Source organism: Porites lutea, chromosome 6, assembly GCF_958299795.1.
Source record: "Porites lutea chromosome 6, jaPorLute2.1, whole genome shotgun sequence".
In the NCBI taxonomy this organism is placed as follows: domain Eukaryota; kingdom Metazoa; phylum Cnidaria; class Anthozoa; order Scleractinia; family Poritidae; genus Porites; species Porites lutea.
In genome coordinates this window covers 14949957-14971551 of record NC_133206.1, presented here as the reverse complement: position 1 = coordinate 14971551, position 21595 = coordinate 14949957, and the positions used below count along the sequence as shown (strand labels likewise).

Here is a 21595-nt window from a genome sequence, read left to right as displayed (position 1 = left end):
GGCACAGATGCTCTGTAGTTGATTGAGTAACACTTTCAGTAACAATTTCTAGGAATTACTATTGCTATGAACTGGTGCTATTAATCACTAATAAAAGTTATAATCAGTGGATAAAAGTTACCAAAACCACTATCCACCTTTTGAACAACTTGGGCTTGGACTGGGCAAGTGTTAGCAAAATTAGGTAAAACAGAAGAATCTTACCTGAACACTCCCAAGCTCTCCTGTCACCAGATCAGAGAACATCTGTAGGCTGAGCATATCCTGGCTTTCAGAGCCAAAGCCAAGACCAGATATGAGTGCCACATACCTGACAAATGATGAGAAAAATTAGTTAGCTCAGTTAGTTCAGGTGCCTGTCTTTTGGAGTGGTATGCCCAGGCCTGTTTTCTGGCTGGACCAATACTTAGGATCTTAGAATAACTGAGAAGATTGTATTGCCATAGTGACAGAACCAAGGGGAGGATCCATAAACCCTTAACACACTCATCAGACTACAAATATTCATAAAATTCACAAACTGAAAGCACTGGCATTGAAGGGTTGCATGTTAGATAGCTCTGCTTGTGACAGGTGGTAATGATAATCTGTAAACAAGCTGTAAAATTAAATTCTAAGGGAGAGCACAAGTATGCACCCCTCCAATCAAAATCCCTGGATCCCCCCCCCCCTTGCGCCATCGCGCAAACATCTCTAAATTTTTAGAATTCTTGGTAAGGGATAAAAAACTGCACACCCAGTCTCAAACACTTCACAGATCTGAATCTTGTGGGATGTGAAACCACCCTGGACCACACTACTAGGGACATAACAGATCACTGGGAGTGACCATTGCCTACACACCGCCACCAGTACTAGTCAGTAGTGCCTATCTTTCATCTATTGAGGAAAAAGTGTCTTGGGTGTCTTGTCCACATTTCTAATTTTTTTTCATGCAAAAACAACTTGAAGAAGCCTGGCTGAATGAGAAACATCACATTAATCAATATCACAGTGACTGATGCCATTTCACCTGTCTTCACCGTTGGTTAAACACTGATCAAAGTTGGGTGAAGTTTGGTATGGAAGACCACTAAAGCAGTACTCATCAACATGGAATTTGCCACTTTCAGTTGTATGACCACAGAGAGCTACTATAGTTCCTAAAGATGACAAAAAAAAAAACATTCAATACTGTAAGAACAAACTGGAAGAGAAAGTCATAAAGGTTTTAATTTTATTCTTTTCCATTGCTTATCATTCCATAATGCCGTGATTCATTTTAAATCTTGGTTCAAATAATTTTTTTCCTTTGTTGCTGGGATTGCAAACTCACTGTCATATGTAACAGGGACAAAATTACCACAATCGATAAGCCCAGTTTTACCAATCAATCATCCCATCATTTCACGATAATTACACCACTATTTCAACATACAGCCTTTACATGATTTAAACCTACTTCGTAAGGTTCCAAAGGGTGGTACTAGTCCATGGGGTCAAAACCCCAGTTTCTTTCCTTTCCACAGCAAAACACAACAAATGAATGTAATATAAATTCAGCAAATCAAGTATTGATATCATTAACAGGAGGATTAGATATTGAATTATTTTAAGTTGAGTCACCTGTTACTGACGTCCCGACTGGAATGTTACCAGTAAGAGCCACCCTCTCTGATTCATCCTCAATCACAAGTTCATCACTGTCATCTGCATATTTTACTCTGGATGGTTGAGGCATCAGGTTATGCTGTTAAGAACCATGAAATAAACTTAAATTATTGAAAATAAGAAGTCATTTTAAACTTCTGGGTGAATCCACAGTAACTGATTTCCTGGGGCAGGTGATATTTTTCAAGAAAAAGGAACATTTTCAGCCCAGTTGCCTTTTTACTAGGCAACTATCTTCCAGTTGTACAGGGAATTTCCTAGTGCTTAGGGTGTACATCAGTGATAACCTGTTTTAAATAGCAATGAATATATATTGAAACTCCCTACAAAGAGAATAAAGAGAACATTGAATACAAAACTTGTCCTTTCTCAACTGTATGATAAGCAACCCATGTTCAGTGATATCCTTCCATTGAGACTATGTAAAAAGATCTCCCAGTCCCTAAACATGACTTGTGTGTAACTCAATTTTTCTGCTCTTCTGGCAAAGCACCACTATTGCAAAACAATCCCGAGAAAGCAATCTCATTCCTAGAGCCTTATCCAACTCCTCCCCTGGAGGACGAGTAGGACAGGAACCTGGGAAGGATGTTGCCAAGAAAGAGCAACCATCCATTTGTGACAATGTTGTTTTTATCCTTATCATAACTGTCTGTCTTCGCGGAAAGTTTGTCAAAACCATTCAGTTGGTGTTTTAATAAAGTATGATAGCACATCTGGAGTAGAAAAAAAATTCTGCTAAAGTGGGAAAATAATTTTCCTTGGATTAAATTTGCTTCAATGGATTGAAAGATATTCGGCAAGGACAAATAGTACATTTTTATTACATGTTACTGTATTTCCACTTCATTGTGTATTTGCTTTTTAAAACAGGACAGGCAAAATTTTGGTAAGGCAGCGAAAAAAAAAAAGTTGAAAAGCAGTTGTCCACCAGTGTAAATGTAGTCAAATTCTGAAACCTGATCTTGAAACAATGTGGAAAGTGTATGTGGCATATGACAAACAAAGGCACAGAGCCAATACCAACACTTTCATCCAATATTTTTCAGACTGTCTCGTTTTTGAAATCAGTCATTATCTACTTCTTAAACATAGCACTTCTTTAAACTAGGCACCTCTTCGCTTATCTCCTTTAATATACAAGGCTTGAGTTCCATTTTCTTGAACAGAGTTCCTATCAGGACACATTTCTCATTTCCCTTGACCTCAGCCAGTTTCTTCTTTATTTCAAACCTGTTACCTAAATTGGATTGCATAAAATGGAAATCAAACTTTTCACCCTTAGCTACACAGGGCCATTGAGTATATACAGTTGAACCTCCCATAAGGGCACTTACAGGAAGTGGTCATTTGCAAGAATCGAAACACAGGGCGTCTCTTTCAAGAAAAGGTCCACACACATCCTTATTTCATGCAATTACTAAGTTGCAATATGAGTAGTTCCATGTTGTTGCTTAAAGTTCTTCTTATATATGAAGTGGCATAGTACAAACAGCGAACATAGAGATCAGACCATCTGTCAAGTGGTTGCTTACAAGAGGTGAAAAACAGAGGAAAATTATGGAAAGTCAGCCATGATATGTGGTAGTGGGCGCTTACAGGAGGTGGTTGTTTCTGAGAGGTTTCAACTGTAAAGCTTTGACTGGGAAAACTTAAGTGTTATGGATAGGTGGTCGCCTATGGAAGGTGGCTGCTAACGAGAGGTGGTCGCACATGGCAGTTCAACTGAATTGTACTTTGTTGCCAAATTTTCAGGTATACACTACTGTATTCTGCGTTAGAATATAAATTTTGGTATAAGGTACCAGTAATTTTGCAGTTTGGTATTTCAGGACAAAGAAATCGGGTCCCAGTATTGGTATCCCACTACCCCCCTCCCCTCGCCTCCCCCCCCCCCCCCCAACCAACCTGAAAGCGAAAAATTAACCCTTTTGTACATCAGCTGCGGCTAAGTACTACAGCTTGTAAGCAGCAACCGTGAAAAACAAGATAATCTTAAATTAAATACAACCTTCTCTTCTCAACGCAATCGATGTGACAGTCCGGTCATTTATGATTAAAACAATGAAGGCTTAAATATTTTATATATGATACAAAGAGAATGTTACACAAACCCCATTTTCTCCTGGCGGCTGCAGCCAACTTCTTCCTCATTGCCATAATACGTACTGCATAAATCTGAGCATACTGCCTTGAAAAGCTCCTCTCCTTCAATAAAAACCGTTCAGATTCATATGAATAAGAACAAGTCGCTCTTTCAATTCTCTCTACTTCTTCCTCCTCGTGATTTGAAGGTTCAGAGAGCAGCCCTTGGGCTTTGAGCTGGGTAGTCTTTACATCCAGCTCCTCTGCACTGAACATGTTCTTTAAAATGATTCTGTTACCCCAAGGTGTAGGCTAAAAGACGACTCAATAACATTTGACCAGCGAACTAGCCGTCGCCATTTTCCTTTTTCCCGGATAACTTTTCGCGCCAAATTTATGGGAGACGCCGCTGATTGGAAAACGTAAGGTTCGCTGAACACTACAATGGATGTATTACTTTGTCAGTGTTTGAGTTGCCGAAACAACCCTATTATTCTTTCAAACTAGCTTGATTTTCCGGTGACATTCCTAGAAGAATTTTCCTCAAAAATAAAAAGAGAAAAGGTGGAAAAAGGATCTGAAACATAATTCTATTCCTAGTTCCTCTCCTGCTCGTTTGCTCTGTGGGACTGGACACGAATGAGTTCAGAAAAAAATGGCGCGGAAATGAACCATGTTTGTTGGAGCTTCTTCTAAACTAAAAGTGTTTTAATTTTCGTCAAAGAATCGCGATTCAAATGCGACAAGATGCCATCAGTTTCTAGGTCAGCTTCACCGCCGTCGAGTCCCATGAGCCCACCACGTAAGAAAACAAGATTCTCGTTAAAGCTCAAAAGCAAAAAGAAAGCTTCGAGCGAAAGCGATCCTGACAAGAGAGAGAAGTTGTATCCTATCTTCAGCCCTCCAACAGCCCAAAATGCGAGTGACGATGAGACATGTGAGCCCCCAAAGCCACCACCACCTTATGCAGGATTAAGGAATCATGGAAATATTTGCTACGCAAACGCTGTTGTGCAAGTTTTGCGGCATTGCCCGGGAATATTAGAGTCTGTTGATGAACTCGATTCACTTGTCAAAGAAAAAAACTATTGTGCGACAGAGGGGAAATCATTCGACACGAGAACAGACGGGAAAGAAAACGTAAGTAGTGGAGCTTAGGTTCAGTGTTGCATTACAAGATTAGGCTTATTTGCGATGGAAAGTGAAGTTTGAGTGCGTAAGGGGACGTGGGTGTAATTCAATACATTATTCGTACGTGTTACTCTTTAAGATAAATCTCCATCCTCTTCCCTCTAAGTTTCCGTTAAGGGTAGATACACCACAATTATGGATGGGAGGGTGGGGTGGTGATGTAAAGTGGTCTCACTGTAGGGGAAGGGGGGGGGCACTTAGCAGAAGGTTGTGTGAGGAGGTGGGCAATTTGTAGACTTGCCACAAGTTGACCTCTCATTAGTTCTTAAATGTGAGCTCCAATGAAGTCCCACAATGACTGAGCAAGTCGTGAGGTCAACTTGTTTTGCCTGAATGGATTTGAATCACACTATAAATTTATGTGGGAAAAATTATTGGCTTATGCTGTGTCGGCAGTGGCATCAAATATCACTCACTCTCCTATTGGTTAATTGTCAAAATGTCACCGGTGGAAGTTTTGACCAGTGAATTTTGCGCCAAATGGGTACAAAAAGAACTTTAAAATGGCATAACCAGCCAGGAAAAAAAGGACATTTAGAAAGTCTAGGCAATTTGGCTTTTTGTCAGAGTTAACCTTACACCATGGTGAATGCCTATTGTGCCAATGATAATATTTTATTGTTATTGCTGTTAACACTATTAACATTATCATTGTCATCACTGGTATTTCTCCAACTGCTGCCACATTTTGTCTAACTGTGTATGAAATGCTAGCATATCTGCAGCTTATCTAATTTTTTTTGTATAGTTTTGCATGTCTTTTTTTCGTTCCATTAATGTACATAGCTTAATACATGTATACCATATTGAGTGGTTTAAACTAGGATCTAACACCAATGATGCTGTAATTTTGTCTTTATTTTTGCCAGGGTTCAGAGGATTCGGAAAATTGTTGTGATCAAAAACATGTTGTTTGTGAACTAAGAGAGGTAAGAAAAAATAACACTTACAACTAGTAAGGCTAAGCAGTCACAGGATTAGCCTTATTTTATGGATTCCCACTCAAACTCAAGGGAGGACCATTTGCAAAACTTGGATTGAACCAGGTCAGATCAATCCTTTTAATGGGCCTATCTGTAACCTTTTTTCCCTAACCTTAATCCTAATCTTTTGTCTTACTACACGTATCACTGTTTTCTGTAACATTTTTTTAAAATTTTACAAACTGCCTTGAATTGCCTTTGTTACTTGCGGATTTTTGTGCGAAGTTTGTTTTTGAGATAAAAAACGAGTTGGAGTTTTTTTTGTAGTGACAAAAGTTTAAGGAATTACAGGGAGTGTATCTGATCCGGGCAGATCCAGGTTTTGTTGATGCCTTTTAACTGAGTTTGAGTTAGTAACCCATCTACATGTGGCTTTTGGAGCAAATTTCAATTTCAGTGGTGGGTATTAGCCTATTTTTGACTTGAATGTATCACTTATATACTAAATAGTGCATCCTTTTTCCTTCTAGCTTTTCAGTCAGATGGAAGAGCTTGAACAGGACTACAATGACAATAAAGAGAACTGTGAACATCTTGTTCAAAGGAGAAACACTTTAGTTCTTGCTGCAAAACCTTTGGATTTCATGCAAACCTTCAGGTAGATGCTTATACATGTATCATGGTTATTGGTAGTGAAAATTGGTTGTTTTTTGAAATTCATTATACATGTTTACTTAACACAGTTACAAAGTAACACCATTATACTTACAACGTAAATGACACACCACAAATGTGCCGATAATGTTCGTGTTGACTATCAGCTGATTTTTGTTTGACACCTCCATTAATCACACAGTCACATGGCTATTGTCTCATCAAACACATTAAAAAGTTGCCATAAAATTTTTAAAAATTTTCCTTTCTTTTACACATAGGGGTAAAAACCCATTGTTTGAAGACAATCTCCAACATGATGCACAAGAATTCCTGTGCAGTTTGCTAGTAGATCTTCAAGACACAGAAACAGAAATAAAAAAGAAGAGAGAAGATCCACGAAAAATGTGCATTGGTGATAGGCACGTGAAAAATTCTCCTTCTGCGAACTCCTGCACCAACAACACAAACCAATGCCATAGTAGTTTTGAAGATTTATTTCAAGGATGCCTTCTACACCAGACCAAGTGTATGACTTGTGAAGATGCAAAGAAACGTTTTGAGAGCTTTCTAGACATCAGTGTGCCAGTTCAAGATGAGCCTAAAGTGCGCGATCTGAAGGCTTTCTCACCAACACCCAAGAAAGGCCGAGACACACAGAGCTTAGCTTGGGCCCTGTCGCAGTTTGCAACAGTAGAACATTTGAGTGGAGAGAACAAGTATTTCTGTGAAAACTGCCTTACTCTTACTGAAGCTGAGATTTCAACGAGCTTTGATAAGCTGCCAAGAATACTCACAATCCACCTCAAGAGGTTTACTGCAAACGCACTTTCAGGGTAAGGATTTTGTGCACCCTTTTCTTTCCTGAGGTCCAAAAAAAAGAAGCACCTTTCTTGCACCCACACAAGTCTTTTTTTGGAGAGAAGAATTAGAGAGAAGTTGTGAAAATGTATAGATCTTATGATCATGTTCCCAATTCTCATAACCTGCCTGCAGAGGCTGATTTTAATCAATTACACATTTATTAGAAATTAAAGAGAATGATAGTAATGATCGCTTCTGGGACTTAGAGAACAGCATTTAATAGAAGTTGCACATCAGGCGGAGAAGAGAGGTTGCAGGAAGTTACCCCTCTCCTTTTTGCACCATCCTTACTATACATACACCTGGAACAGGCCCAAAAATTGGAGGGTTTAATTTGCAGGTGCACAGGTGTGACTGACTTAAATGTCATGAAACTCAAACCCTCATACTAACACCATCAGTCACACCTGTACTGTAGCTGCACCAGCTGCAAATTAAACCCAGGGCCCCGAAAGGCATTTACAGTGGTTTAGTGTTCTTACCTCCCACTAGTCCCCAGTAGTTTAGTGGTAGAGCATTTGGACTAGTAAACAAAAGGCCATAGGTTCGACTCTTATTGCAAACACTCAGATTTTTTCTTCTGAACCACTTATGCCTCTGATTGATTAACATCTTTCTTGTGGATTCACAAGAGTACGCGTGGCACCTGTTTCTTGTCCTTCCATTGACCAATGGTGCAATACATCAATAACTTTACCCTGATCAATGATTCACTTCGACACAAATCAGTATAATCATTGAGAGATTAGTAAGGGGAAACATGAGTGATGTGTATATTTTAAATTGGCAGATTTTCTGGAATGGTCTCCAAGATCACTTCAAACCTTGAGACACCCATGGAGCTGTCAGTCAAGGAATGGTTTTCAAAGACTTGTTCAATCACCAATCCAATGTATCATTTATTTGGCATTGTGATGCACAGTGGTATGACCTCATGTAGTGGACATTACCAGGCTTACGTTAAGGTAACCACACCCACAAATGCCGATGTAAATAACAACAAAGGGCAGCCCATCCATCCTGACAACAAGCACCATGTTAAAGATGGACATGTACATAGAAACATGGTATCTTCTGGGGAGTTTGACTGGAGTCAGATGCCTGCAAGTGAAGTCAATAGAACTTCAGATGGTTGTGACACTTTGGCTAGTGACAGCAAATTAATGGAAAACATGGAAATGACAAATCCTGAAAATGACATCAATGCTTTGGAGAGTCCTGCAGGGAAAGGTACAACAACATGTATGTCTGGGATCTCAAGATACTTTCAGAGATCAAGAAAGCACCCTGGAAAAGAAACCAATGAACAGCTGGATCAAAATGTTGATTTACCAGCAGGTGGCAAGAAACAAGCACATCATATTACACCAACCCACAGCTTAAAGAAAATCCAGAGTTTTGGGTATCGAGGTGCAAAATCCAACAGAAGTGCAATTCGGCAGCTAAACTTTCAAGAGAATAAACAAGATAATACATTTCAGAACACTGTTTCCATTAAGGAATCATCAAATTCCGTTGAACAGAGTTTACAACTTGAGAAATCTCAATGGATTCACTTTGATGATGCTGAAGTCATGATATTAGAGGAATCAGATTTAACAGCGATGCTGTCTTCAGCTGAGTCATCATTCACTTCGCCATACTTGCTATTTTACAAATTAGCTGAACAGTAAATTGTTACATTCAACACATTCTCTATGACCTTTTAACATGGAAAAGGCATTACAGAGGAATTCACCACCATGTGCGTTTGAGTGAATTCTTCTCCCTATTTCAGTTACCTGTACTTTTTTAATGAAACCATGAATTTATTCACAGAACATTGCCCTGGCCTTCTTCCTCATTGAGTATTCTTGTTGGAGAAAAATGAACCCAAAAAGTGAACATCTACAGCTACAACCTATAACTTCCATGATCCTAATCAAGACAGTTTGTAAGTAAGAGAAGTTTTGTAAAACAGAGTAAACAAAGTGTTTCTGTAAAGCACTGGTCTGGACAATGTTCTCTATGTGACCAGAAGGCTGCTTGCCAAATCCAGGTAAATTTAAGCCAAAGGACAACAGCCTAGCTACACTCCTGCATCCCGGCCACTGTTTTAATAACAATTGGCTATTGTTAAGGAATAATACCTTCGATATTTCTTATTCTAAGAATTCTTCCTGAATCCAGTCCCAGGATCTTAGTGCTTTCCATATTTATTTAAAGGTTATGATAATCTTGACAAGGTTAGGCTTGTGTCGTTGCGTTGGCACAGAGGATTAACATGATCGCTACTACACTTGAAACAAATATGAAAACAAGCAAAGCAGCTATCATAAGTAATACTTGATAAATTTGTAAAATATCAATATTTCTGGCCTTTGCAGAGGTTCTTATGTGGTAGTCACATGGAAGAATCCACTGCACTATTAGTGAGTACAAATCCTTAGAAAAAATTAAGAGTTGGTAAATGATTTTTTACTTGTCACCCATGCTTATCACCCCATCAAACCTCTCTGCAAACATACCACTACTACGTTTGCCTGTGAAATTAAAAATTCTTCATTATAATTATTTTTATTATTTTTTGTGACTTACGCATAAATTTTATAAAGTTTGATAGTATTAAAGCTATATTTTATTTGAGAGGTAGTACATTGTTTGTGTGTAAGGATAGTTAACTGTATCAGCATTCCAAAAGTATGTTCGGGTGAACGTAGTCCTGAATAGGAAGATGACTACCGCATAGGTTGTCGAAACGTTAGTCACTGTCAACAACAACAGTCCTATTCAGGACTACGTTCACCCGGATGATCAAACTCAACCTACTTTTGAAGTGACTCCTGGGTTCTAAACTTTCACAGTTGTATCAGCATTACTTGAAACTTTTCATAAACCTAGGTTGTTCTAGGCTCTCAGTTACTGGCATTCAGCAAATAGAAAACCAAGTGCCAAAAAAAAGGGAGAGGAAGGATCGGAGGGCTGTCTCTCACTTATGCCTGCATCTTAACTGACTGAGAGCCTGGAAGAGTAGTCAAACCTGGAATTGCATAACACATTTAAGTCTCACAAAGTGTTTGTACTATATGAAACCCTCCATGAGGGCACATTGGAACAGTAATTGACATGATGCAGACCTAGGGTATATGTATTTAAAGGAGCGGATCGCGGAATTTGAGACCATATAGACCAGTTTAAGATTCTGGGAAACTGTCCACCTACCTCTTCCCTGACCCAAAATTTTTTGCTTAAAGTAGAAATTTATCATTAAAGTTAAACGAAAACTCTGTTTGTGGTTTTTATTTCAAAGAAGCTTTAAAAGAGCAAGATTTCCATGAGTCAGGCAGGACTCATAACTGCACATCATTAATTTTATTCCCTTTGGACTAAAACTTTATCTCTTAACAGCTAGGTTACAGATTTCCAGACATTTCCAGTTCTAGGAACATGTCTTTATTTACAATTATTTAGCAAGGGATTGATTGATAATATAATTACTTTGTAAGATGCAATTTTGATATAAGTGCCACGTTCATTCCTATCTTCTAAAATGCACTAATTATTACTATGTTGCTCACTATACACCTAAAGACTTTTCAGATTAGATTCTTTCAGTTACTGGCAAATTCCAGGAGGTACTATACTGCTTACAGTCCACCTTTTCTCTAAAATCCATTGAGTGTTTATCCACAGTGAGTGCATAAAGAAACAATTGTGCTCTGCCAAAAGGGATAAGGACAAGACGAGTTCTTCTGTGCGTTGGGTGTGTTACCTCAGTAACTTTTGAGGAAGATAAGAGAGAGCTTGCAGTCTAAAGGGGTGTAATTACCCAAATTACCAACATAGATACGTGTTGCTCTATTGTGGCGTGATTTGTAGGCACCTTTATCTAAAATTATCGTACGGCAGAGATTCTCTAGAACAGGCTATAACATTTTGAAGCTACAAAAGGTTAAAACTAGTAATAACCAAAATTTATGAAGCGCGGGCGAAAACGATCCAAGGTCAAATGCTTTTGCTCCAACGCAGTGCTTTGCATAGGTTTCTGGTGACAAATGGTCAAAACACACGTGATCAGATTAAGAGGGGTAGAAGGTCAAAATGCGTGTGATCAAACTGCGTTCTGTGCATTCCATTCATTCTTAGTGAAATTCCAACAAATGCTGGCTACATACATGCGACGTATGCGTAATAAAAACCTTGGGATAGGGATTGCGGGCTCCTCTTGTCACCTGCAATAATTTAGCCTTTTTGTAGATCTGTGACACCACTAAGACCACCCTATAGTAGACATTTCAATATTACTGGTCCCCTAAAATGTGGCCACTTCTTGAATACGGACCTTTGGTGTCTCTTCAATAGGGAGCTTAACCAATGACGACCGAAACGAGAACGGCAAAAAAGCAATAGGTTTAGATTGGCAAAACAATAGCTTTGCAGGTGCATCATGCTTTTTTGTACATTTCTTTGCTGTCACTGCACAACTACAATGTGAAACTTCCTATTTTCACATTTTGAGGAGGACATGAACACAAGACAGCAATTTTCTTTTTCTTTTTCTGAAGTTTGATACACTCCTTTAAAATTCAAGTCCACAAAAATTTGCCACTATTTGCTGAAAGAATTGAATGCGATGGAATAAACACGATAAAGTTTGAAGCAGCGTGAACATACTTTTTAAATGACGTTTTTGTATTTGTCGGCTCCCTAATGTCTATATTGAGGAAGTTTAAATACAGATCTCCTAGTGAGGCAATATCAGCACCATAATGGACAAACTATTCATACAGTTAAGTTAAAATAAATTATAGGCATAGCTGCACTTTGTCCATTACTGATACTCAATTTCTAAAACTAACTAACAGCTTATAATTAAGTGTAACATTGCATGTAAAAGCTCAGTGTTTTGCTTTAAATGTGTCCTTATCATGCCTAAGATGTCCCATAACATCAACTGGATCTGATTTTCCTGCATACCTCTTAACACCCTCCTCCCTACAAAACAATAATAATTATCACAAAAAGTTAGATCTCTTTTAGGGTGTGCTCCCTAAAAACAATAGAATACCGTAAAATTCTGAATATAAGCCCCGAGGCTTATATTTCTCAAAGGCCCCTTTTCAGGGGCTTATTTTTGGAGGGGCTTATCTATGGAGGGAAACTTGTGTTTCAAAATCGATTGGGCTAGCCTTATAGTTGGAAGTAAGTTTACTGTTTTTGCTTTGTTTTACATGGTATTTGAGGGAAATTTTCCAAGTACAAGCCCCCGGGGGGTTTATATTTGGAGGGGTGATTTAAGGGAGGGTTTTTTGTGTTACCGCTTTGGGGGGCTTATATTTGGAGGGACTTATACATGGAGGGGCTTATTTTTGGAATTTTACGGTATGTGCGTTGTCACAATATTAAGAAACAGCTTATTTTTATAACTGAGTAAATTTGTATAATCCCTAAATATTATTCCATGACCATACTTCAGCAAGTTACTTATTGAAGATTACTGCATTTATTCAATTAGGCGACCTGGGTACTTATTAATTGTTGGTCCTGGAGAGTGGGCGCTTATTTGAGGTTTGCACAAGTAGTGAGTTAAGTGTCCAACAAAACAGTAAATAATAACAAAACGTGAAGGTGTGCCAGAGCAGCATTTTAACTGTTCATTGAAAGTTTGTTAAAAAAAAGAGTAAGAAGTCGGTCTTTGGGGAATCTCTTAGTGGTACAGTCCTATTCAAAAGCAAGTTGACATTCCATTGCGAGTCTAGACTCTCAACTCAATTCTCAATTTCTATCGAGAATCAAGAACAAGTTATTAAGAACCGAATCAAGGATCAAGCCTTGCGAGACAATAAACAAAAGATTCACCCATGACTGATCTCTTGATAATTTTACATCGACATACACTAGTACTGTACATGGTCAATTTATTTGTTAGTATAAATGATCAATAAGCAAACTATCGAAGATATCTCACAAGGTAACGTCTGAAAATGGGTCAGTCGACGAGAAGCAGATAGGGCAGCAAAGAAATATAATAATCAAAACTTTTCCTGTCCACTTCATTTTTTTTTTTTTTTTTTGGGGGGGGGGGGGGTAGGGGAAGGTAGTGGGAACTTATTTTAGGCTGGGCACTTATTAACTTTTTCTCCCTACAGGATGGGCACTTATTGAAGGTGGGTGCTTAATCTAAAAATACAGTATATTTAAACGTGTTTTACAAAATTAATTAAAAGCTTTTGGCATCTTGTTAAAACTTGTAAATACATTTACGGCCTTTTTAACCCCTTATGGAGGAAAGTTAGTGCAGAAACAGCCTTGAAGCAATTTAGGTAACAGTAATTTCTTTCTTTCCTTCTTCATTCTCAAAGAAATATAAAAAGCTCATGTTATCATGACCATAGGACAAAGACTAATGATATTGTTATCATTATCATTATTAGCAGAATGTATTATTATTAACACTAAAATGTCCATATTACTTACTGGACTCTCATGAAAGGATTAAACTTAAACTCATCTCCAATGGTAGATGGTACTGTTGGCACATTTGATTTCCGTTTGTTCTGCAAAATACATTTGCAAACCACAGAATTCAGTTTAGTTAGTTAAATTTAGTATGTCTATTTATTACGACTTAGAGACTAGAGGCATATCTTACCTTTGCCCACTCAATTGCTTTGTGAATTTCAGCATTATCTGGTTCAACATGAACTGCATACTTCAGATTGTTTTCAGTATACTCATGACCACAATAAACAAGCTGCCAAAGAGCCAAAATACATAGCTACCATTAGTTGTTTTGCTAAATGTTTCCTCAAAATAAAAATAAAGCATACTGTAAGTCAGTTAACCAAGGAGACTGCTATGATAAGAAGCCTAATAACTCGAACTCTCCGCTAACTCAAACTAAGTCCAATTTCCCTTGGATTTCACCCTACTTTCCAGTCATTTTTACTCGGTTAACTCAAACTCGGATAACTCAAATTCCCTGCTGACTCGAACTAAAATTCCTTTTCCTTGATCAAAAAGTCACTGAAATTTACTTGTGACGAGTGAGGCTTGTGGCTAGGTAGCCTGTGTACAGCCGGTGGGAAGGGGCGGCTGTACACAGGCTAGTGGCTAGTATAGGTTGCAGGTAGGGCAGGCATTTGGGGTGTTCTTGCTACCTGGGTTAGGGGTCGGCAGCTCCAGCCCCCAGGTTCCTAGGCACCCAACCTCCACATGCGACTCAGGCGTAAAACTGTGATGATCTGCTCTGCATGTATACTAACACCATTTCCTTGTAAGGGTACAGGTGAATTACCCTTAGCTGTTTTTAAGGTTAGACCAACAGTCACCCACAAAAATTGGCTAGGCTACCAGTTTAGAGTGATAATGCCATATTACCACATCTGGGATGTTATGGTCACCTTTTACGTAACTATGTGGCAAACATGATCCTCTACATGTACACTGTACACATAGGCAGATAACATGGTATACTTACAGTATCTTGTGGCAATTTTCCTAGGATTTCAATCAGAGCTTTGTACATTTCAGGTGGACGACCTTCAAAAAATTTACCACACCCAGCAACAAATAGAGTGTCACCTGAAAGGTAAAAGGGTAGAGTCTGTAGAGAAAACTCTATGTATTATAAGTCACCTGATAACAGTTGTCTACAAATTTAAGGGAACTGAGTTCTGTACCCAGGATTTTAAACAAAGGTAACAAGTCGTCATGTCTTCAACAAATTCTAGTCTTTGCCACATTTATCCATATAATTAGGTGGATGAATGCGGAGTTTTCCAAGAATAAGAAGGGAAAAAGATAATTTTCAAGATGTTTCCCCACATTGCCTGGAAAATGTTAAATTTCCATCCTAAAGTGTGCATTTCGGGACATAAATATCTCATTTGCAACTATAGGTATTCAAGCAAGGAAAATTCTTTTTGGGATAAATGAAAATATCTAGGCCTACCAGTGAACACAGCATTTGGTTTCCCATTAACCACATAGCAAATATGACCACTTGTATGGCATGGAGTGAATAAACACTTGACATTAAGATTTCCAATCTGAAAGGGAAGTTACCAAGAGACATTGAGTTAAGTCACGTCTACTTAATTAGAAAAAAAATGAATACCTACTACTTTAAGGTAGGTTAAGACTCACTGATCATGAGTCAGGAACTCAATAAATAATAATTAAATGATAATAATAATGAATCTGCCCTGACCCTCCGCATACCCCATCTCCTCCCCCCCACCATCTGCCCCTAAAAAAGGGAGGGAGCTCAGAATCTCTGAAACAATCCAGGTGTCCAACAATTCTACTTTTGTGCAAAAACTGAGATAAGACTACCATAATAATCACTAAAAAAACAGTGTTCTGACAAGGATTTCATACACGTAGGGTCCACAGGACCCATAAAGAAGCTAAAAGGGGGTCATGAGGGAGAAAAGTGGGTCACAATTTTTGTTTTGTTTTTGTTTTCCTTCTTTGCACCCTTGGAACCCCCTGGGCTAATTATAGTGCACCATTTCCCGAAAAAGGGTGGCAATGCCACAGTCTGGTAAGAACACTGTTAAACCACTTGTGTATTAAAAACACTGTAAACCCCCAAACCCTGGCTGATCCCCCTTAGAGAAGTTTGTTCATAGAATAAAACGTTACATTGACTTGACATTATACCATGACTAAAAAACTAGATAAGCAGAGTCAAAAGGTTAAACTACTTGCTGCCCATGGTGGAGGAAGTGGGGCGAGTTGGAAAAGTGGTTTAAGAGTCAGCTTTTCCACTTATAATGGGGTACTGTGATTAGAAAACACTTGTGCCGGTAACCGGGTCCCAGCGTCTAATGAAACTCCAACTGCAAGCAATTTCAATGTGGAAGTATGTTTTCTACATGGGCCTGACAAGAAACAGTTCAACGGGTGCATCCTACTAGAGGAATGTATCATTGGAGAAGGAAAGTAACCGTACCTTCAACTGGTCTCCATGACCAACTTTCTGGTTAAGTGCCCCAATTCTATCATCACCACCACACACCGTCAGTCCCTTCACAAGCCCAGCTAGCTCCTCATTACCACCTGCATGATCCCTACACACATTAAACATTAGGGAAAAAATTAACACTTTCATAACAACTAAAATAGGTATGTGTTAGAGACCAAGCATAAGGTCAAGATGGCGAGCTGGATGTTGGCCAAAGTCAAGATAAATAGAAATACAAAACAAGAGATAAGAACAAGGTGAATATCCAGCCAGTAAAGGATTTATTATAAAGCCAAAAGAACTTTATTCTTGAGATCAAAGTAGGAAATACTGAATGGAGAGGAATCCAACATCATCAACCAAAAACCATAAAGGCCATTTTAGAAAATTAATATTCACCATCTCCAGTCAGTGCATGGTGACTAGGTCACTTTTCATCATGAGAAACATGTTTTCATCAGCACAAATATGTTATCGCTTGCACTGTGCATGCGTGTACAGTCCTTGTGTTTGAATCAAATTTGAGCTGGAGTTGAAGATATAAAATTATGATGACTTACTGTTGAGAAATAATATCTGTACCTGTTGAACTCAGTGTGGGGTTTCATGATGTTGGGGAATCCATTGTTGGTTCACTTTGGTATTGTGGTATGAGTATTGTTCTGTGTCTTTACTATCTTTAGCATTACAGTCGAACCTCCACTAAAGGCAGAACTGTCAACACCCGATGTCTTTAAATATTGAGAATTGATAGGGAAGGGATGATAGATGACGTCATAATGTTCAGCACATGACATCGTTTATGCAAAAAAATACTTGTTGACTCCGATCATTACGAATTTGCGATGACACAAAACGTGCAAAAGAGAGGTTGTTGGCATTGTAACATTTGACCTGATTGGTTTACTTCCCACCAATCACATTATTGCTTATATTACAATGGCATACCAGAGTTTTTTGAGAAAACGTTTGATGTTAACAGTTAAATAGCTCAAACAACGCAAAGTATTTGAAATTTTATTTAAGGAAAGTCAAGTCTACAAGAAATGGCAAACTTCGGCGATTATCCTTGAGATTAATATTTCAGACTCTAATCTTGAGTCTGGGAGATACGGTCCAAAATCTGGAGTCTCCTGGATTATCCGGGAGAGTTGACAGCCCTGTAAAGGCCACCTCTCTACAATGGCCATTTTTTTGGTGGACAGTCCATACATTCACTCTTGCTTCAACTTCTCTACAATGGCCACTTTCGTTCTGTCCCCAAGGTGGCCATTGTAGAGAGGTTCAACTGTATATCAAATTATTGGTGATTTTAAATGTCCACAACACCAAAAAACTACCACTCAGTTTTCAAGTGAACATTAATGGGATACTAATCGGTGCTGACTCCTATGCAAGTGTTCTTTCGGCTCATTGCAGAATAGAATGTCTGTATGGAAAGCTAGTTATAACAATACAATGCCATACATGATGTTAGCACTTACCAATGATGATGGGTGGTCAATACTGTTGTAAGTTTAACTCCTTCTTTCTTAACAGCTGCAATGACCTATAAAAAACTGTGTCAGAATTAGTAATCCACTTTTTTTTTAAAGAGAAGGCAATGAGAAACCTGAGTTCTATCATCAATGAAAGGGCTTCATGCAAAAAACTTCAAGGGAATGAAAGAAATCAGGGAGAATGCCCAGGGAAGGGAATATTACAGTAAAGTTCCAAAATTAACGACCCCTCAAAAGTAGCGAACCTCCAAAAGCAGCAATGAAATGTCGCAGGTGTTAGCAAACCCTGAAAGTAGGGATCTCCACGAAATGACCCTCCAAAGTAGAGACCTCAAAACTAATTTCCCTTTTTTGAGAAAAATAATGGATATGATAGATATCCAGAACAAATGCCACACTGATCCGAGGTTTGCTAATAATGATTATTTGACATTCCTATTCATAACTCTTAAAATACGTTACCTTTTTTCAAAAAGTATTCCTTTCACATTTTTTGCAATTTTATTTTTTGAAGTATCCATGTGGAGTACATGTTTTAGCCATCCAAAAGTAATGACACTTCGAAAGTAGCTATCTGAAAGTAGTGGTAGCAGAGGGGTGCTACATCTGATAGTATTGTGGGTCGTGACTTTCAGAACTTTCAAAGCTAGTCAGAGCTAGTATCACAGCCATAATTCCCTTTTTCTGTTTGACATACATCCTGTATTTTGGGCCATCAAAACAATTCTTTAATAGAAATGTCATTCAATATACAGTGTAGTTATGAGATGTCTTTATAAGCAAAATAATGATTACTTAAAGAGACAGAATGCCTTTTGGCTAAATAACAATAAAAAACTATGAACAAATAAAGTTTTCAAATCATTCATATTAATTTATAATGGTTATAAGCCGGTCTACACTGTTCACATTTGATAACTTCTTTTTGGTTACTACTGCTGCTGTGCATATAATCAATGACCTAAATGATCTATCAGTCCAAAAATGGAGATCATGTAGTTTGACTGAGGAGAAAGAAATTTCTTAATTAATTGTTTAAACTTCAGAGTGTTCAGAAACAAATAAAAATATACCTTTTTAGGTTCTACCGGATCAACAATGGCAGCTTCTTTTGTGTCCTCATCAACAACAAGATACATGTAATTATCAGAAAGTGCAGGAAGTACATGAACCTTCATGTCAGAATGTGCAATGCTTATTGGTGTGGAATGACTCTCAGTAAGTAAGGAAAGGCCTCTTTTACTGATGTGTCCAAGAATTCCTATAAGTAAAGACACCAAGTGTTAAGAAAGTAAAGATACCATGGGAGTTAAAAAAGTCACATTACACCAAAAGCTTCTATCATTATTTAGGGTGAGTTGTTCATTGGTGCAGGTCAATGAAATAAATGCCACTCTCTTAGAACTGTATTTTAGTAAAATACAGGTCTAAGCATAGGTCACCATGCTTGACCTGCGGAATGTAAACTAAGCTAGGATAGGGTTTTTAAAAATATTGCTTATGAGTCAAGTCTTGCTGGCTTTGTTACGTTCGTGGCATACATGCCAACTCTCTCGAATTATCTGGCAGTCTCCTACGTACACCAATAATCTCCCGGTCTCCCGTACGGGTCACCGAATCTCCCACATAAAATTGAGTTATGAGCTTTTCTGTGCTCTAATCTGGAATTTATCCCATTTTCTCCCAAAATTCAAATTTTTTTAAATTCAAACTTCGGTTTCTTGGTCATTTTCGCATGTATTTCATCACTGAAAAAGAGTTATTTCACAATAACAATCATAAAAGCGAATTGCAATGGTCTGTAACTCATGTAATGTTCATATAATGTCCTAAGCCAATTAGGGACTGCATCGAATTGTGATTAATGGGGGGGGGATTTAGTCATTGATATTCGGGGGGGGGAGGGTGTAATGTAGAAGAAAGAGCCTCCAGATTTTAGATTTCCAGAGGCTGGTATCTCTGACGTGGTACAAAGAATCAGAGTCTTAAGTTAATAGTTAGTCTTGAAAATAAGGATTTTTGGTTGCTTAGTCTAGAATAGGATTGCAAGATGCATCCCATGGTCTGGTAGGATCTCCACAGGTATCACTTTTCTGTTTTAGATAACAGGTGGGAGAATAAGTGTATTCATTATAAAAGGAGTTGCCTGTAAAGGAGGCTAGGTCTGGTGTAGGTTATGGGTTCAAAGGTCAGAGTGGCAACTATTTGGAGTACCTCCCCAGGGGATAGTGAGTTACAGGGTGGAGGGAGGGGTGGGCTGGGGAATCAGAGGTAGTAGACTTTAGTTAGCGTAGGCTCCTGTCATAGTGCACTCTCCAGGAAGTATCTATAATCAAACTGAAAAAAGCATAAAATACGCAGTCCTTCCTTCAAGGGCTCTAGCCAGCCATGCATGCCGGGGTACGTGAACAATCAATGAAAATCAATGATCGGAAAATCAATCGATCAATCGATGACAATCGATTAATTACTGTTGATTAGCATCGATTGGCATCGGTCAATCGATGATCAATCGATAATCACACTTGGGTGGTCGCAAACTTCATCAATTGCCATCGATTGGCACTGTAAATTCATGTCTCCGTTACTATCTTCAGGTATCGCGGGAGTGTACGCAGATCGTACATTATTTTAACCTTGAAAAAAGTCACTTTTTTTTAACCTAAATGACAGCTCTCTCCGCCGTCATGTAAATGCTGCGTCACGCAAAAGCTTAGAAATTCAAGCGTACTCTATTAAAAAACCAAGAACCTTTTTGAAGCGAAAATTTGTTTGAAAATTTGTTTTCAGCTGCTCTAATACAACATGAAAGTAAAATCTCAGTAGGATAGATAGTTTTGTAGTTTGAATTTTAGTGACGTCATGTGAAAACCAACAATAGACGTTTTAAGTTAAGTTTTAAAATTATTGTTGTTGTTACAAATAAAATGTCACGTATAACAGAAAATGTGTGCATTAAAATGAACATATTTTACGAATACTTAGCTAAACTGTTGGCTCCAAACGTTACATCACGCATAAAATATTTCACACCTCGTCTAATTTTCCAGCTGTTTCGTTGACGCATAACAGTGGGGTTTGTTTTTCTTACACACAAATCTGTAGTACGTTTCTATGAATTTTTAACTCGCGCAAAACGTGTGGGCGAATAAAGTACTCCATTGCAATGTTTGACTGAATAGGTAATCGATTGATATTGCATATTTGATAACAATCTATTATGTTAATTGATCGATTCCCATCGATTGATATTGATAATCGATGATGATGAATAATCACAAAAATTTTCGTCATCGATTGTCCGTCGATGATCAATACCAATCGATTAATTGATATCGATTGTCATCGATTGTTATCGATTGCCATCCATTATCAATTGATATAATATTTGATAATCGATAATCACAAAAAGTTTCGTCATCGATTGTCCATCGATTATCAATATCAATCGATTAATTGATATCGATTGTCATCGATTGTTATCGATTGCCATCGATTATCGATTTCATCGATTGTTCGCGTCCTGCGGGGTAGGAGGGCCGGGCCAAGGAGCTGAGTGTAATCAGCAAACACGCGACTTTGTGGGACGATTTCAGCAAAATAGGCCACAAACCAGAGAACTAAGCAAAACTTACCTAAAGCTGTTGCCGTTCTAACAGCTTTCGAGGCGATACAAATACCTCTTCTTGCACTCCACACTGACCTCAACCACGACATTGATGTACCCGTCATGCAAGCTACACATAATGTCGCCTACAAATCGTGTCGGAGGGTCCCAG

The 21595-nt window shown here is 38.3% G+C and overlaps 3 protein-coding genes across 3 annotated transcripts in view; 1 reads left to right on the top strand and 2 right to left on the bottom strand.

Moving 5' to 3' along the window:
* Positions 1–4162, bottom strand: part of LOC140940123 (DNA polymerase delta subunit 2-like) — a 10247-nt gene extending 6085 nt beyond the window's left edge. The window contains exons 1-5 of the mRNA XM_073389016.1: positions 3765–4162; positions 2766–2890; positions 1606–1729; positions 1013–1142; positions 205–310 (exon numbers count right to left, since the gene is read on the bottom strand). Coding sequence (XP_073245117.1) covers positions 205–310; positions 1013–1142; positions 1606–1729; positions 2766–2890; positions 3765–4011 — 732 coding nt within the window. The 5' untranslated portion in view covers positions 4012–4162. The remainder of the gene's footprint in view (positions 1–204; positions 311–1012; positions 1143–1605; positions 1730–2765; positions 2891–3764) is intronic.
* A 279-nt stretch (positions 4163–4441) lies between these two features.
* Positions 4442–9993, top strand: LOC140940125 (ubiquitin carboxyl-terminal hydrolase 1-like). The gene is made up of 5 exons (XM_073389017.1): positions 4442–4882; positions 5803–5855; positions 6380–6507; positions 6785–7339; positions 8158–9993. The coding sequence occupies exons 1-5, from the start codon at positions 4483–4485 to the stop codon at positions 9038–9040; spliced, it is 2019 nt and encodes a 672-aa protein (XP_073245118.1). The 5' UTR covers positions 4442–4482; the 3' UTR covers positions 9041–9993.
* A 2038-nt stretch (positions 9994–12031) lies between these two features.
* Positions 12032–21553, bottom strand: LOC140940915 (hydroxyacylglutathione hydrolase, mitochondrial-like). Its single transcript, XM_073389877.1, has 9 exons — positions 21452–21553; positions 18890–19077; positions 17802–17866; positions 16306–16423; positions 15301–15397; positions 14827–14930; positions 13999–14100; positions 13824–13903; positions 12032–12341 (listed from the first exon to the last, which is right to left on the bottom strand). The coding sequence occupies exons 1-9, from the start codon at positions 21546–21548 to the stop codon at positions 12245–12247; spliced, it is 948 nt and encodes a 315-aa protein (XP_073245978.1). The 5' UTR covers positions 21549–21553; the 3' UTR covers positions 12032–12244.
* Between the last annotated feature and the right edge of the window lie 42 nt (positions 21554–21595).

What these genes read in the sequence shown, in the direction of transcription:
- LOC140940125 (XM_073389017.1), top strand. Translation starts at nt 4,483, where the DNA reads ATGCCATCAGTTTCTAGGTCAGCTTCACCGCCGTCGAGTCCCATGAGC. An exon ending in TTGTTTGTGAACTAAGAGAG is followed by an intron (nt 5,856 to 6,379) that starts GTAAGAAAAAAT and finishes TTTTCCTTCTAG; the next exon opens with CTTTTCAGTCAGATGGAAGA. An exon ending in GATTTCATGCAAACCTTCAG is followed by an intron (nt 6,508 to 6,784) that starts GTAGATGCTTAT and finishes TTTTACACATAG; the next exon opens with GGGTAAAAACCCATTGTTTG.
- LOC140940915 (XM_073389877.1), bottom strand. Translation starts at nt 21,548, where the DNA reads ATGACGGGTACATCAATGTCGTGGTTGAGGTCAGTGTGGAGTGCAAGA. An exon ending in TAGAACGGCAACAGCTTTAG is followed by an intron (nt 19,078 to 21,451) that starts GTAAGTTTTGCT and finishes CTTTACTTATAG; the next exon opens with GAATTCTTGGACACATCAGT. An exon ending in ATCCGGTAGAACCTAAAAAG is followed by an intron (nt 17,867 to 18,889) that starts GTATATTTTTAT and finishes AGTTTTTTATAG; the next exon opens with GTCATTGCAGCTGTTAAGAA.